Source organism: Rhizophagus irregularis, chromosome 8, assembly GCF_026210795.1.
Source record: "Rhizophagus irregularis chromosome 8, complete sequence".
Lineage (NCBI taxonomy): Eukaryota > Fungi > Glomeromycota > Glomeromycetes > Glomerales > Glomeraceae > Rhizophagus > Rhizophagus irregularis.
Window position 1 is genome coordinate 4,282,632 of NC_089436.1, and position 18,929 is coordinate 4,301,560.

The 18,929-nt window shown below is 25.8% G+C and overlaps 1 protein-coding gene across 1 annotated transcript; it reads left to right on the forward strand.

The window, feature by feature from the left end:
- On the forward strand, positions 1-1,696 carry OCT59_028822 (uncharacterized protein; the record flags this gene model as incomplete). The annotated part of the gene is made up of 6 exons (XM_066147584.1): positions 1-96; positions 178-229; positions 315-631; positions 715-940; positions 1,021-1,441; positions 1,528-1,696. 6 exons carry the CDS (start codon positions 1-3, stop codon positions 1,694-1,696), a joined length of 1,281 nt encoding a protein of 426 aa, XP_065994280.1.
- Positions 1,697-18,929: the final 17,233 nt, after the last annotated feature.

Sequence of the window (18,929 nt, forward strand, 5' to 3'; positions counted from 1 at the left end):
ATGCCACCTCTTGTTCGTTATAAAATTCCAATTATCGGTCATACCTATAGTTATACGTTTAATTCCGAAGAATTCCTTAAACAATGCAAAAAGGAAGTAAATAAAGTAGTAAAAATTTTTTGTTTTCTTTTTTTTTGCGTCAAATCTATTAACAATTGTAATTTTCGTATTAATTAGTATGGTGGTATCTTTAGTATATATGTATGGGGTCAAGTGAGAACAATCGTCGGTAATACATTTATAAATATATATATACTGTATATAAATAATTTTAATGTTCATTGACCAATAAAATATTATATGTACTTTAATAGGAAAAGAATATTCGCAAGAGGTATTATCAAGAGATGATGCGTTTTATTTTGGGAAAGCATTTTTCGAAATAATTCCGTATGACTTATTACTTAAACATATGGGTTTAGTAAATATGTTAAATATGCCAAAATTGCTTAAAGAACATATTTTTTGTAAATTAAATTTTTATTCTGAACGTATGCAAAAATGTCTTCATTCTGCCACTCAAAAATATATTGATAGTAATGTTCATGATGATCCAAAAGTTTTTGATAATATGTATTTTTTAATAATTAAAATTATTTCTACTCCTGTTGCAAATGTTTTTATTGGTGAAGTAAGTATATACAAGTTCCATACTTGTTTATATTTATTATTTTTAAATTTTTTTTTTATTAAATATTACTTTTTTTTTTATAGGAGGAATCGAAAAATGATGAAGTTGTAGCAACATTTGCAGAATTTACAAGTGATTTATCGGCATTAATAAAAATTCCACCATTTCTTAATTTTTTTTATCCGGGACTCCTTAACCGCATTCTCGTGAGTTCAGGATTATATAATCCAGCAATTAAACATAGAAATATATTAATTAAATATATTAAAAATCAAGTTTGTAAACGTTTGCAAGAGAAAGCAAAATATGGTGATTCTTGGAAACGTCCTGATGATTTACTTCAAGATATTATATTGATGATCTTAATAATGTTAATTATCTATCATTAGCTGATAAATTACTTTTATTTCTTTTCGCCTCAATTCATACGACATCAAACGGTTGTGCAAATGCTTTAATGGATTTAGCTTCTCGTCCTCAATATGTACAAGAATTATATGAAGAACAATTAGAAGTACATAAAGAAGCTGATGAGAATGGTGTGCTTCCATTTGAAGCTCTTGATAATATGAAGAAATTAGATAGTTTTATTAGAGAATCTTTAAGATTAACTGGTCACATATTAGCACTTGATCATTCTGTATTAAAAGATTATACTTTCTCTAATGGTTTACAATTACCAAAAGATCATACAGTTAAGATTTATGTTGATGATATTTATCAAGATGAATTGTTACAGCATGTAGATACAAATGTTCCTGCGTCAAAAATTGGTAAAAATTTTATGTTATTTGGAGGTGGTAAACACGCGTAAGTTTATAATAAATATATAATTTAATTTACTTTTTTTTTTGCAAATATTTTAAAATTAATCTAATTATCATTAAATTATTTAGATGTCCTGGAAGACATTTTGCTATAAACGAAATCAATTTTTTTTTGTATAACATTATCTTAAAATATAATATTTGTACAAAGAGTGGTAAAATTGAAGGAAGAAGGATGTACAGCCCAACTGCATACCCAAGTTCTAGTGGAATTATTATCGAAAAGAGGGTTAAGTGAAATTTAGAAAATGAAAAATAATTTGTGGTATCAAAATTTGTTGATATATGTATTTTTATTCTTGAAAATTTTATATATTGGAAATTAAATCTAATTAAACCTTTTACGTTGTAAAATGTAAAATTTATAAATTTTTTTTTATTCGATTGTAAGTTATGAAATTTAAAATAATGAAAATTATAAAATGTTTTCATTAAAATTAAAAAAATTTACTTTACACTTGGTGCAAAATAGCAGAAAATTTTATAACTGATATTATCGTAATCCAAAAATGCGTAGTTATATTAGTAATACTTTTATCCCGGTGATCCAAATATCTGACAATTTATTTTGTAAATTATTATAGATTTATAGCCAGATTATAAACAACAACGATTAATTGAAATAATGATTCGATAACTTGGATCATATGATTATAGTTAAATAAAATGGTAAATTATATATAGGAATTACTTTAACCAAAAGAAGGTTAGCAGAAAAATTAAATAATGCCGCAATATTCTAAAAATGAGCCAAGCAATTCATTATTTTATAATTTTTTTACCGAATGCAGATGTAACCCAATAAGCCAATACTCAATACAATCTGAATTGATTTTCTGCGCCTCTGTGGTGTAGCCTGCATCACGTGAATTGAATTTTTCCACATGGTAGTGTATTTATTACATTCCTGAAAATCCCGAACTGCGCAGCATTATGCCTAATGCTGGCCATTCTTTCGGGATTTCGTACCATTCAGGATTTTGACATTCGGGATTTTGTACGGATCCCGATTATTTTTAGATTTATATAAAAATAATAAAGTAATTTGATTAAAAAAAGTAATAATTTTTAACTTCTTAGCAACAAAGCGGCACCATATTACATAGAATATAGCCAGGATATTCGTTATTATTTTAAGTTTTCTTATTAAATTTTTATTTTTAAGATATATATATTTGCTATTAAAGTCAAATATTTATCTATAAAACTAATTAACTTTCGTGCCGAAGAATAAAATAAATCTATGAAATTCAGATGTAGTACAATTTAATTATTAAATCAATATCAATTTTGCACAAATGTTACATTGTTACAAGCACTTCAAAACGCGCAGTACGCACACAGAACGCGCAGTTTGTTCGGCAAAAGTTTTAAATAAATATCACATTTCCGAAAAAAAAAAATTTAGTTAAACAAATTAAACAATAAATAAATTTTATCTATATAGCCGTTAATTAATTTTTTTATAATGACCCGCTGATAGCTGAGAAATTTATACGTTCAGGTAAAATTCCTAAAGTAAAGCTTCAATAATATTTTTTTTTAACATGATTTTCTATTATAAAATATTATGTATTTTTTTTTTCAAATTTAAGCATGATCTTTATTTTCAATTTTATATTCGCTTTATAATGAAAATTAAATTAGAAAAATTATGTGGTGATACGACAAAAATCAGCAACTTTATTCAGTTGATAAATGTAATTTATTTAGCAAATATTCATTCATTGATCAGTTTGTCATAATACCGTAATTTAATTTTAAACAAAGCTTGTTAAACATACTTCAGTCAGTTATTCTTATTTAATTAGATGGGAATGTCCGTATGCAACACTGCACAACAGTAGAAGGTAAATAAGATAAATAAAAGGCAACATGTAATATAGTAATAAGTAATATCACCCGATAAATCATGAAAATTTCCGTGTTTATGAAATCCTAGTCATGTAAAAAAGATAATAATAATTATTATATGATGTCTATCCAAAAATTATTTTCATTATTAAAAAAAAATTCATAAAAAATTTTATATTTACTTGAAATGGAAATTGAAATCTGGTTAAATTAAAATCAATAAAAATGAAGTTGATAGGGGATAAGCATTAAATATTTCGCACACTTTGCTATTGCGATAACGAAATGTATTCAGTAATATCGTTAGGCTCTTATAATTTCGCTACAATATGAGTTAAAGTACAAATTTACATTTTTATAAAACATAAACGAGATAACATTGTGCCAGAGGAAGTCGTTGAAATTATAAAGGAGTATCACGCGGACAAAAAAATAAAGTATGTATGATATAAAGCACCCAACGATGCATCCAAAGGTCTAAAAGAGGTAAAGGACAAGCTAATGGAATTGGAAGGGATTTCTACAACAACTTCTAGCGATATGGAATAGGAAACCATCAGATCAGAGGCTCTGAATACATTGGACAGAGAACATGGAATCGGGAATTTGGAGATGAAAGAGTGGGGAACGAAAACGAATAATTTTCTGAGGTTAGGTCGTAAAATCATCAGCTTAGTGGAATAAAGCCAAATCTTGCAAGAATTCACTACTGCTCCCATCAATCAATCAAAGTCACGTGATTCTATTGTGAGATCCTCACATAATACTGCTGTATATAAAAAATTTCATGTCTTCTAAAGAATAAATGTATTGTTTTCATTCAGAAGTCATTATAACAAATGTATAAATTGAATGTCTTAATGGTATAACATTATGTACTGTATTTAGTTATTATCGCTTTAAATAGGATTTACAAAAAATAATTTAAGCTTCATACCTTTAATGTCATAGATGCTCATTACACATTTGTACTTATTTGTGCAATTTTTTATCTTCAATTATATTGTATATTGCAACTTTATAATTCAAATCAATATATGAGTTTTTTTTTTTGATCACTCAAAAATAATTGAACATTTTTAATACACTTAGGAGAACTGAAATAATTTTAATTCATACATTGCAAAATTACCTGTGTTTATTATTCAAAACTATTGAATATGGCCCCTACTCTCGCCATACTCTGTCACTTCCAAAAATCAAAATTTGAAGTGTCTAACCCCTAATCCTTCGAAATACAATAATAAATAATACATTCCTTAAAATTACAAAATTAAATATTTCCTGGATGCTGCCCCAATCATAAGCCAGGTATCAAATGAATAATAGGCAAAATAAAATAAAAACAATCAGAAACTGGACAATTCTGCTCTATTAAAGAAAAGGATATATTCAGACCATGTCCTCAGGAGTTAATAATCTATGCTTTCTAAAAATACTTGGTAACCTAGAAGAAAAAATGCGAGGAATAATAAATTTAGTATATACATAAATCAATACCTTTTTAGCCATACCCTTCATCCAGTCTTTGAGGAATATCCAGTTAGGAAGTAAGAAATCAGCTGCCTATAAAAGCAAATATGATGAATTTAATAAATTAGTTAATTTTAAATAAAAATATTAAAATTAGTACATACACAATCCAAAAGGTAATCCGATATTTTATTATATATTACATTAAGAGCAATCAGATTAAACCTTCTGAAAAAACGTCCAGCTGACTCAGGATATTCTTGAAAAATCCAAATGAAAAGGGAAGGTACCATGTGATTTCCCCTTTCCATTAGTTCTTTCAAGTTTCTTATAGAGCAGAAGTCTGAATAGTTATTATATAATTTTTTGATATAATTAACTATTTGTTGTCCAGTTTCTGATTTGTAAAAATCTAAAACTAAATGAAAAAAAGTAAAAAGAAAATTAAAAAAATCATAAAAAAGTGATGGCCTTCCAAAGGCCAACACAACCAAAGAACCAAAGAGAAACCCAATAAGAAACCATACAGTCCTGCTGCATGGTGAAAGCCCTGGGTGGTAATAGAGCGGAAGAATAGCACGTTGATAAGCCATTTTTTTTATATTGCCAGCAAATAAATAAAAAAGGCTTGAAATTTTTAATTTTCGCATAGATAGGATATATATATTGTATTATCCTCAAATTCTGATTGGTTAAGCTTATGAAAGTTGGTGTTGTCGTTATAATTACATAATTATTTACAAAACGCGTCAATGATTAATCAATAGTATTGTAGTTATCGAAAATATCACGCGTTTTTAGATAATTAGTTAAAAGTCAGACTGCCTGTCGTATTTTATCACCTAATTACTAATTGGTATTCCGCCAGTTATAAACTGTCCAATCAGAGTATGACCCACGTGACGATCAACACTCAACAGTACACAAATTCCAAAAAGTAGTCCTTCGCTTTCGCTCTGGCAAAAATTGGAATTTGTTTACAAAACGAGATATTTTTTTTTTTTAAAAAAAAAAGGTGAGCTTACACAAATTAGCTACGATTCTAAACTCTTATTTTTCAAAACATTTTTATCATTAAAACAGTTACAGTATTTTAAAAAATCATTAAATTATTAGATGGTAATATTTTTTTATTTTTCAATACTACTTTCGCATCCTTGTATACTTTTTGTACAATTTTTAACATAGGTGTATAAAAATAACGTTAGTCTACAATCATCATAATAGTAATCTTTGCACATGATTAATTTAGATTATTTAATAGTTTCTCTATTTTTCTCGACATGTATTCATATAATATAGTAATCTGTAATTATATATAATATAATCTTGATAATAAATTGACTACGAGTCTTTATTTAATAAAGAAAAATTCATAAAATATGATATTAGTTCATTGATAAACTTAAAACAACAACATTTATATAAAAATACAAGAAAAATAATGCCATCTGAATGTTTACCGAAATAATTTCAAACTTGCTAAATAATTTATTCGATTCTTTTGCCGGAGGACTGTGGACCTTTGGGTTCAAGACCGGAGGTGAGCATTAATGCAAAAGGTTTTTTTAAACAATCACAATATAAAAAATATTTTTTTTTTATTTTTTTATATTTTAAATTGAGAGCAAATAGCCAAATACATAATTAAAAGTATTATAAATATTTTTTATAGAAGGCCTTTTTTTGGGATCAGGATCTCAACAACTTTTCATTAAGGTGGCATAACATTCTGGTGTATCATCTTGTAATTTTAGGTCGTTTTCCATCAATAATCTTACATAATAGGATGAATATCATGTTTAACATTAGTAAAAGGTTTACAACTCGTAGTAAGTTCCCACATAATCATGCCAAAACCATAAGTATCAGCTTTCTGAGAAAATTTAGACTCTTTAAAGATTTCTGGTACAATATAAGGTATCACTCCATATATTTCATTATTTTTCCATTCAATAATGAATAGTCGATTAAAATTCCATCCATCACGACTACCTAAATCATATAATATGTTTCTACTATGGAAATCTCGATGCATAAATTTTTTACCTAAAAAATATAATAAATTAATAACCTAATTTAAAGAGTATAATCAGTAAATATAAAATAAAAGTACCCATGTGAAACTTGATTTAAAATATGTATTTTTTGATTCTCATGTAATATTTTTAAAATTCTTCTGCAAATACTTATGTAAATCTCCTCCTGACGCATATCTCATAACTAATATATAATCCACTAATTCAGGAACTTTTGTAAAGCCATACGTTTTGTATTCTTTGCCAATTTTTTTATTTTTTTTCTGAATGATTATTATAACATATGAGAATCAATTAAATGCAAATTATATAAATTATATAAATTGACATTGACATTTATTATTCAAATAATATGACGACCATGTAGAATTTTGTGCAATAGCTTAAAAAGTGAAGTAGACGAATACCCATATTTGTTAAATCTTTAAGTATAACAAGAAAACATTCTTTATTGTACAACGTAAACAATATTGATCTCGTGATCCAAATAAATAAACATTTTTCCAAGCAAAATTGAAACTTTATTTATTTACAAAATTCATTATAGAATTTCGATTGTAAATTCTATAAATCAATAAAACATTCTTAGAATTCTACAAATGCTCTAGAATTCTCTATTTTTAAAGTGTTTGTCGTGTTGCTTTACTAAATTATTAATTATGTCTATACCTAATGTGGAAATATATTTTTTTTTTATTATAATCTTTTCAGTCTCCATTTTCAAATACTGAATGTAAATATGTCAAATTTAAAAATTAAAATAATAAAATGGAACCTTGCAATGAAACTTTTTTCAGCCAAAAACCAAAATTAAAATCCAGTCCAATACTAATTAATAGTGACGCTATCTCAAGTTGCGCCATATTGTGTTACGTCGTTGACGGCTATACTAATTTTCATTGGATCTGATGTGAAATTAGCTCGGATTCATGTAATGACGGCAGAAGACATGGGTCCGAATGATTACAAATCAAAACCGTACGTGTTTATTTAATATTCAATAGCCGATTTATTTTTTATCTTAAAAATTGATTATTTTCAGAAATGTTAGTAACCTGAAATGTTGAATATATATTTTACACCGAACACACCGAACACAAAAAATTCAGGTGAATGCATATATGTAAATAATATATAATTTAATATATACTTATGCAACTATATTACTAAAGTTTATATTTAATTTATAAAGGAAAAAAAATTTTTCCATTTATTGCCGTGTTCGTTGTCGTTCGATTTTGCAGAAATTGATCGACGTTCCAATTGCTGCAACGTCTTCAAATGAATGAAACGAATGAATGAAATTTCATAATGTTTAATATTACTAAGCTGTTGGAGCGTCTGAAGCGTTATAATCACATTATTAATGTATAATAAAAAGTATTAACACGCGTAACAAAATCACATAACATGATATTTATTGTCACACGATATACTCGATATACTATACTAGAATTTAAGTTACGCAAAAATGGGATTTTTCGTAGTTAGTTTGTAATGATATACGCCACTATAAATACCGAAATAGTATATAAAATTTGACGTCATATATAAGATTACGTGAGAAATTATTTTAACATGACTCATCATGGTTAAGTAAATACATGATTAAAATATATAAAATAGCCCACTTTTTTCTCTTTATTCTCTTTAACTCCTCGCTCCTTTCTTACTCCTTTTCGCTTTTCTTTTTCTTTTATTATTTTTCCTTGTTAAGTATGGTAAAGGGTAAGGTACAACCAACACACATCTCATTTAAACCGTAGGTACGTCCATCTTCCACGTCAAAAACTTTAAAAAGTTAAAGCCATACTTAAACAAATTTTTAATAAAATTGAGTAGAGAAACCTGTGTTTATTGCTCGATCGTCTTTCCCATATTACGTATATATACGTACGTATTTATGTATGTATGTACATAGTACGTATTGTGTATATATGTAAACCAAATAATTAGATGGGGGAATGAGAAAGCTTATTTTTGATTTTACAAAAATAATTTTCTTTCTTGTTCTGATGCACATGTGCATTTGTTTATTTGTTTTGATTTTTGCGTCTTTTATAATTTTCTTTCTTGTTTTGATGCACATGTGCATAAGTAGTAGTATCTGGGGCCAGAACATAACTAAAAAAACACAGTTACATGTAGAATTGATAAAGTCAAAGAAAAAGTGTCAAGTTGTGAATGTTATTATATTATATATCTATATGTCCGAACGTCTCTGCTCAATTTTTGTTCTTAAACAACCAAAATATTATTATTTTTTTTTTTAACCCTATTAATTATAAACTGGTTGTAACAGGTAAGTGGTTTCTTTTTTACCCTGAACGAAGCTTGCCACCTCTACGTGGTGTTCAGGAGAAACAGTTGTAGGTTAATAACTGGCCAAGAGCAAGCATTATTTTTTTTTACATATTTTGCATTGAATGTCACGTAAAAATGCTTATTCATAGTATTAGCATCATGTTGCATATAATGGGTCGTAAAATCAAAAAAAAGAAGTATGAGATTTTCAAAGTTTGAGTTGGAAACTCAACGATAATGGCGTCACAGCTCTTTTTTTTTTCTTTTAAAAAAAAAAATAACTATTGACGTTTAAAAGCGAAGTTACTACATTAAAGACTCAAATCAATCACTTAGAGAATAAACAAAAACTTCAAGACGGAATCAATACTCAAACCACAACTACGATCGATAAGATTAGTAACATAACTTAGAAGAATAAAAATCGATGTAACAGAAGGTATTAAATAAAAATTTTCAAATTAGATACGATCTTGAACCACATAATCTCGAATAATAACGATACTAGATCTCCAAAAAATATGCACACCTCAGATTCGGATGGCGATCAAACTACGTCAATGATGCCAAAGATCGAACTCCCACAACATTACCAACAAATACTCGTCTGATTCTAGCAAAAAGATAAAATATGTTATCCAAAAATGTGATACCAATGTTATTACAGATGCATCAGACGCGGAAATTTTACCCATTCAGGATACGGACGAACCTCCTTATTACACGGATAATGCAATTAACATGGAATTAACCGGCCAACAATTTACGACCCATGATACACCCAATTTTCCTTCTTATCGGATATAAATAATCACCATAATCTTCATTGTTATAGTTGCACTCAATTTCTTTTTAATGCCTTTTCTATTTTTGCCTTACTTTGTTAATTCAATCCCTATTTGAATTCAATCTCTATTTGAATTCAATATCTTACTAATTATGTAGAAAAATTTAGAATGCTGTTAAAAGTTTTTACATAACCTATTCACATAATGGAATATTAAATAATTTTTACATAATTATTTTTATAAATTTTTTTTTTGTATTAATAGCTTTTTTGATATTCATTCGAAATAAAAAAAAAAGAGTTGTATTATTTTTTATAAAACATTTATTGATATATAATGTTCATTAAATGATACTTTTTTTAACCTTAAACTTTATTATTAGACATTTAAATTTTGTTTGTTTTCGAATGTATTATTAATAAAAAGATGACAGTATGTATAGCAAAGGTAATTTCATGTCTAAACACCGTTTGATCTAATGCTTTTTCTTTAAATATAATTCCATTGTAATTTTTAATTTATTGATTAAAAAAATTCCTTGTATTTATAATTTATTCTTTAATTACTTGAAATACTTCATAATCTTCAACTTTAAAATTATCTGGAATTCCTAATTTAGGGTAGCGAATTCCATCATCATAATTATCATAATACCAATTATTAAATTTGCACTTTAAATTACCCATAGTTGGACCATAATCATTATGACAAAAAATAGCAAACGATTCCGCATTAACATAACCTACTTTTGCAGTGGAAATTTTTTCTCCATCTTTAAAATTAAACATAAAACTATCTTTTGTAGTTTTCCAACTTAAATTACCACACCAATCAAGTGGATTATATCCTCCAATCAGTTGTGTTGAACCTTTAATTTTTGCTACCCAAATAGTAGCTCCTTTATTATCACAATTTTTATGAAAATTTCTAGTACTAAATCCATCCTGACTTGAACGATATAATAATTTAAAATTATAAGGAATAATTTTATTATCATAATGTAAGGACTTTTCCTTATCAATCCATGAGGCGAAAAAAGAGATATGATTTGGTTTAACCAAGTTTGAATCAAGTTTAAATTTTAAACTTTGTTTTCTTGAACGTGATAAGTTGCTTTTAGGTTCAATGTTAGGTACTATATGATATTCCAAAAGATCATGAACTAAATCTCGTGGTAAGATGTCCTTATAACAATAAACCTTATAAAAAAAATCTGTAGGTCCAATATCATGAAATCTAATTAAAGGAGTAAATTTTTTCAATTCTCTCTTAACTTTTATAATATCCTCTTTATCCCAATTAGTTGGGTCATTCTCCAAATTTTGTTGAGAAACGCTCCATTTTACTAAACTCTCCCAAATAACAATTTCATCAACATTCAAATAATCTTTTTTTAACAATAATTCCAATAAAGGAGCTTTTAAATTGATAAATTTATCAGAATCAAATAAAATTTTAGGTTTTTCACAAATTTTTTTAAAACAAAAATTCCATAGATCTGTAAAATAATCATGTTGATAAATAGTTTCAAGAATACCGATCGGATCTTGGTGTAAAAATTCAGTTTGGTTTTCAATTAAATATTCTTGAATATGGGAAATCAATGATTGAATATTAAGTTCGTCCACTGCTATCAATAATTTCAATAAATCAGGACATTGTAAGTTCTTTAATTCAATATTTCCACAATAAATAAACCTAATAAAGTTAATTATTATAAATATTTTATCATCTTTTTTTAATTATAATTTTTTAAAATTCATGACAAATGTTTTTATACAGCATATACGGTACATTACCTAAGAATAACATCAAATAGTTGTGGGGAAATGTTTGGTTTTCTGATAATAAATTTTCCATCTCTCTTCTCAGCCCATTCGTTAGAAAATGCAGTGCGAAAGTATCGAGACCTGATACATAAAATACTTGAATGTGCATGAATTTCTTTAAAATTTGGTTCTTCACCAGAGTAAATAATAACGTCATATCCTATTTCTGTTTCAAAAAGATTTTCATAATCATTAGATAATTCAGTCAAAAATTTTGAAGACATATTTTACTTATATTGTATAAAAAGGCAAAGAAATAAAAAAAAATTTTTTTAAAGTTTGAAGCCGAAACCATATTTATATTGTTTCATGATGATCATGCATGAATGAAATTTTTTAAATAACTGCGGGCCTAGCACTTTAATATTAAGAAATAATAGAAACAATCAATTTTTACTTTTTGTAAAAAACGTAGAGACGTAAACTTAGGATATTTGACATTTTTAGAAAATTGTATAGAAATAATGGGCGTACTTAATTTGGCAAGCCGGTAAATCGCCGTAAAATGTCCGATGGGAATAAAAAGCTTAAATTTGATTAGATCGGCAATGGATAAATTGATTTACTTTTAACCGACCCTTTGTATTAGCATATGATATAGTGATACAAGTGGTCGAGGTATTGCGTAATTGTAATTTAAAATGCATGTATCTCAATATTAAATTCAAAAATTCCACAGAAATTTAAACCGAGTTAACATTAACGAAATGCTTTTAAAGAATATTACTTGATTTATCTATTAGACAAAGTTTATTTTACTGTACGTCAAATGTTTTTGATAATATATATAATAATGGCCACGTGCAAGGACTACACCTTGAAAATAATTATATAGCAAATAAGAAAATATATAGTATATACAGAGATAAATATTATACTTAAAGAGAACCATCCTTAAAAATTTTAATAAATTGTTTTTTAATTACCCAATGTCTCAGATCCATTTTTTCTTCATTGAGACATTGACTAAAGATAAATTAATTAGAGATCGTTGACTTGTACCTATTTCAATCCTGTTTTTTTAAATTTTAATAATTTGAAATTGTTAAAATTGTTAATGCCATAATTGGAAATGTAAATTTTTTGGATCTTTATTTTTATTATTCTTTTCTTCTAATCAATGAAAATATAATATTTATGGTCTAAATACTTCTCATTACTAGCAGTCAGTAAATAGTTTAGATTATTTATCAGTAGTCTTTGATCCATTCATATAATAACTACAGCAATAACACATAATTTCATCTGAAATTTGTTCATGAAATCTTTAACATCTTTGTTGATTGAAAAATATGAAATCATGATTTTGAATGATTTACATCAGTTTAGTTATGGAACAAATTAGAAAAAAATATGAAAATCACTTCAATACTTTCGCAAAATTGGAATAATCATTATTTATTAACTAAACCTTTTATTATTTTGTAATAATAACAAACATAAAAAATGAGACATTTTTTTAATTAAAAAATTTTTTTTTGAAAGTACATAAAGTGTTATATGCATCTCACATTAATAAGAGTAGCATGATTTTGGTAAATTTTTTCTACTAGAATTAATGATAATTTCCAATTACTTTTTTTGGTTTAAAACCTAATATGGAAAGGATCACATTTTTAATTTTATTGGCCAAAATTATTCATAATTCTACCAGAATTAATAATAATTTCTAATTACTTTTTTTGGTTTAAAACCTAATATGGAAAGGATCGCATTTTTAATTTTATTGGCCAAAATTATTCATAATTCTACCAGAATTAATGATAATTTCTAATTACTTTTTTTGGTTTAAAACTTAATATAGAAAAGATCAACATTTGTAATTTTATTGGCCATAATTATAACTCTTGATTAATTGTTTCTACCAGAATTAATGATAATTTCTAATTACTTTTTTCGGTTTAAAACCTAATATGGAAAGGATCAACATTTGTAATTTTATTGGCCAAAATTAACCATAATTCTTGATAATTTTTATCTACCAGAATTAATAATAATTTCTAATTACTTTTTTTAGTTTAAAATCTAATATGGAAAGGATCAACATTTGTAATTTTATTCGCCAAAATTAATTATAACTCTTGATAAATTGTTTCTACCAGAATTAATGATAATTTCTAATTACTTTTTTCGGTTTAAAACCCAATATGTAAAGCGGTAGTACAAGATTACATTTTTAATTTTATTGGCCAAAATTATTTATAATTCTTGGTAATTTTTTTTTACCAGAGTTAATGACAATTTTTAATTACTTTTTTAGTTTAAAACCTAATATAGAAAGTCGTAGTACAAGATTACATTTTTAATTTTATTGGCCAAAATTAATTCTATTTTTGATAAATTTTTTCTACCAGAATTAATGGTAATTTCTAATTACTTTTTTTGTTTATAAATTTAATATGAAATGTATTAGTATTACCAGAATTAATATCATAATCTCTAATTTAAATGTCTGGTTTGGCATGTAGTTAAAATTAATCATAATTTTCAGTGGAATTTTTTTACTAGGACGAAATTAGGACCCAGAAATATATATATGGGGTCAGGTGATGAAAAAATATTTTTACTATGAGCTGTACGCATTTTTTCAGGGCCGGAATTATGATAATGTCAGTCGGTTACTATAATAGGAAATAAAATTCTGACTGGCATTATCAAAAATTATCTAAAAAAAGAAAGATTTTCATGATTTTTTTAGTTCAAAATACGCAAACTCAAACCTGACCCTTTTATATATATTTCTGGGTCCTACGAAATTACTTATTGGTAAATAGGAAAGAGCAAGAATGGGGTTTTTTATTAAAGTTTATCTCATCATTTATTAATTAAGAATGAGATTCTTATTTAGCATCTTACATAAAATTTTCAATAAATTCCCTGTCAAAAATTCAACAAATTCCATATTAAAAATCATTTTGATGATCGCATCCTATTGGGTGGATATAGCTTATGATAATTTGTTTGTATGGTATATGAACTTAATATCAATAAAGCATAGATAGATCATTAAAAAAAAAAAAAAAATCTTCTACTATCAAAAAAATATCTAATAAAAATTTTCTGTTAAACAATATTTTTAAATGTACTGAAATCCATAAAATTCTCTACTAAAATTCCCTATCAAAATAATCCATAATGAATTTTTCTGTTTAAAAAAACATGACATAAACTAAAAAAGATAAGAATCTATTTTAAAAAAAATTCTATAATTAAAAAATAAAAAATTATACCAAATGACTTAAAATTATGAGTATGTATATTAACGCACCAAAGTTGATAAATATTAGCACTTCCAGTAAGATAGCTTTTGACTCTTCTTGCATGTCTAACATCTACCAGACCTCATACATGTATAATACATACTCATTGCTTTTTTGCATATTGAATTTTCTCTGCAGCAGGGTCCAACATACCTCTTAGCAAATTCTTTGAGCTATTGAAAATATTGGTCAATGACATTTTATTAGCACTAAAGTAACATCTTTTTGCTGCAATACTAAAAATGGTTCCTTTAAGGTTTGAGCATCAGTTTTTCAGATCATTTGAAGGAAGCTTAGTAATTCTAAAACTTTATGTATAAATATAGTTTTAAATAATATTATCCTTTACAAGTTTATTTTTCTCCTATAACCATAGTGCATATATGTGAATGTTAACATTAATCATAGAACTTTTATTATAATAATTCTTTTTTGGAGACTGTTCTAGTGAACAGATTTTGATGATTTTGGTATCATTCAAATCTTCTCATCGAGACAGTAGTAAATTCATATCTATATGATTGATATTGATGGAGATGATTCAAAAATTATTTAAAAATTTTTGGTTTCAGAAAAATATGAGGTATTCTTCACACTGTTAACACATAAACTTTAAAATAATAGGCAAATTATTTTAATTCAAATAAGAGAGTTAAAGATTTTATTTTTAAAAATAGTATATTAAACCTCTCAAAATCTTAATTTATTCCTCCTATAAAATTGATTAGAAAGAAATAAAAATGGGTTGTTTAATTTATTGTAAAATTATAAAGATGTGGTTTCTAAAATGTCAATATAGACTTGATTATTTAGTAGTTATACAATTTTGATATATTATTATAATTATTTTAATTGTAAAATAATTGTAAAATAATATTTATTAATCATAAGTTTAAATGTTTATTTAAAATATTCAAAGTTTATTATTTATTTAATAATATAAAATTATAAGTAATTCAACTTAATTATAATAAAATCAAAAAAAAAGAAGAAAGAAATAAAGACATCTTTTTAAGTTTCTGAAACATACTCCTTTAGATTCCTAAAATAAAGGAATAATAAGTTATACATTATTTGTTCTTAGCTTACATGCATAAACTCTTAAAAAAATATCATTTGCTTCATAATTGTGACATTAAAATACTATATAATAGAAATTTAATAAATAAACTATCAATACTTTTTTTTTAAATTAATATAAAGTAAAAAATATAATAATAAATGAATACAAATTTAATTTTGAAATAATCTCTTGTGACCTGAATTAATATGTAAATATATTAATTTCGAATATAGAATTCCTATTTTATATAATAATTGAATATATTGGTGATTACAGATTGATGATTATATTTTACCCATCAAATAGTATATTAATAAAATTTAATATTGTGTTCTATAGTTGTCTGCATAATTTGGTACATATCATAATAGAAGCGTCCGCCGGCGATGATCGCCGCCAGCGATCAAAAATTAATTCCAGTAAAAAGGTTATTAAAGTTTAATTTAGGCTAAAAATATTAAATTTTATTAAAATTTTTCAAACAGGTCATTCAATTAGACGGTGTTCCGCAGCACATTCTAATAATATTCATTTAAAACATCACCCCTATAAGAAATATGTATACGGAAAGGATACGTTTTGTATACATTTTATGTACGTTTCTATAGATTCCCTATACAAATTCCGTATATTTAATAAGCAATTCATTTTTGAACATTTTTTGAAAAAACTAATGTATACGGAAAAAATTAATCATGCGGAATGTATACGGAATTTTTAAACTTAATATTTTTAGAAGATAATTTTACAAAAATCCTGTATCATAACACGCGATCACGTGATTGTTTATTGTTTTGTTATGATACGTTTTTTGTTTTTTATATAAATCCTTCCTTTGATGAGTTTGATCTTCCGATCTTCCTTTCTGTCTTTCTCTTTTCTCTTGTCTTATTTTTGTTATTTTTTTCTAAAATTTTCTTCTTTCTTCGTCACCCCCCTTTAAAAAAAAAATTTTTTTTTTCATACCTTACTTTAAAAAAGTTTTTTTTTCGTCACTCTCCTTTAAAAAAAAAATATTTTTTTCGTCACTTCCTTAAAAAAAATTTTTTTTTGGTTTTATTCTTTTATTCCCACTCTTTTTTTTTTAAAAAAAATTTCTTCTTTCTATTTCTATTTCCTCTTTATAAAAAATTTTTTATTTGACATCCTCCCTTTAAAAAAAAAATTTTTTTAACTTTCCTAACTTCGTTATCCCTCTTTTTAAAAAAATATTTTTTTTGATTTATTCTTTATTCCCCTTTCTTTTTCATTTATATTTATCCCTTTTTTATTTCATAGGCCAGCAGATTTTTTTTTGTGAGAAGATTCAGTTTTCTTTCTTTTTTTTTTTGTAGATCAGTTTGGAGTCCTTTCCTTTTTGTAGGATGGTTCAGAATTTTTTCTTTTTTTAGGTCAGTTCAAATTTTCTTTTTTTTTGTAAGTTGGGTTCAGATTCTTTTCTTTTTGTAGGTTGTTTCAGTTTTGTTGCTTCAGAGTCTTCTCAGTTTTGGATTTATTTTGTTGTTTTGGTTTCTTTTTCATTAGACGCTTCATAATTCTTTTCTTTTATGTAGGTCAGACATTCTGGAGTTCTCTTTCTATGCTAACCTTTGGTGACTTGAACCATTACAGATACTATAGTAGGGGTGTTTTGTTTCCAATTAAGTTAAACAACCTAAAAAAACAAAAAAAAAGAAACATAAGAACGTCTGACTCCAAATGAACCTGAACTTATAGATAATTTTGGTTGCAATAGGTAAAATTAGATTTATGAAAATACAATTATAGTAAACTGTAATACAAATAGTAAATTCAGTGACCAAATCGTATAAATTTCGTGATAAAATCAGTGATCAAATCATGTAAATTCCATATGAATCCCGTGCAAATTCCGTATCCAAACCATATTTTTAGTGATACGGAATTGTGCAGTTTTCCGTATCCTATTATGATACGTTATTTCTAAGGAAAAAAATCGTATAAAAACTTTATAAAAAACGTATCCAATTTTTTTATAGGGCACAGATTTGATTAAAATTTTCAAAAAAAATAGTATAGAATTTTTAGAGATAATGTTTTTCGAAAAATAATTACAGTTAAATTATATGAAATGGTAGGTGAGGTCATTATTACTTTTTATCACAAATTCATAACAATAATGTAATAAAAATACTAAAAGACAGACGTTGCGTCAAAGACCCAATTTATGTGCTTTTTTTGAGTCGTATTAAACATAAAATTAGTAACAACCAAATTTTATTCTAAAATAATTATTTTGACTATAATTTATCTTATATATAACAATTTATTAATATGGTACAACTAATGAAATCATTTTGTAGTAATGAATGTGTAATTTAATATTATCATTTTATTACTTTATTTCAAATTACAAAATTTCGAACTCTCAATATTTTGTAAGTAATAACCATATGTTAAGAGAGGACCATGAAAAAGTTGTTGAAGCGTAGAATTGGTCACGTAAATCTTTCCTTTTAGGCCGGGCAAAAAAAATTTTTAGATTCTCGTGACATATAATTTTAAAAATGACGGCCGGCCGGCATTTTTTTTTATATACAGTATGTAAAATTTTTTCGTATGTAAAATTTTTTTACGCACATTGGCCAAAAACTTGAAATCGCGTGATAAAAATTTTTTACTATAAAAAAAAAAAATTCCATTTTTCGAAAAACTGACGGCCGGGTCACGAGAATCTAAATTTTTTTTTTTGCCCGGCCTTATGGATAGTCAGGAAATTTTGGATACTGGGCGGATTTGACTGGCTTGACTCACTTGATGATCCTCATTTTGGCTAACCTTACTGGCATTATTGTTATTCCGGCCCCGAAAGAGAGCTTTTACTAATAGTAATTTTTTTTTTT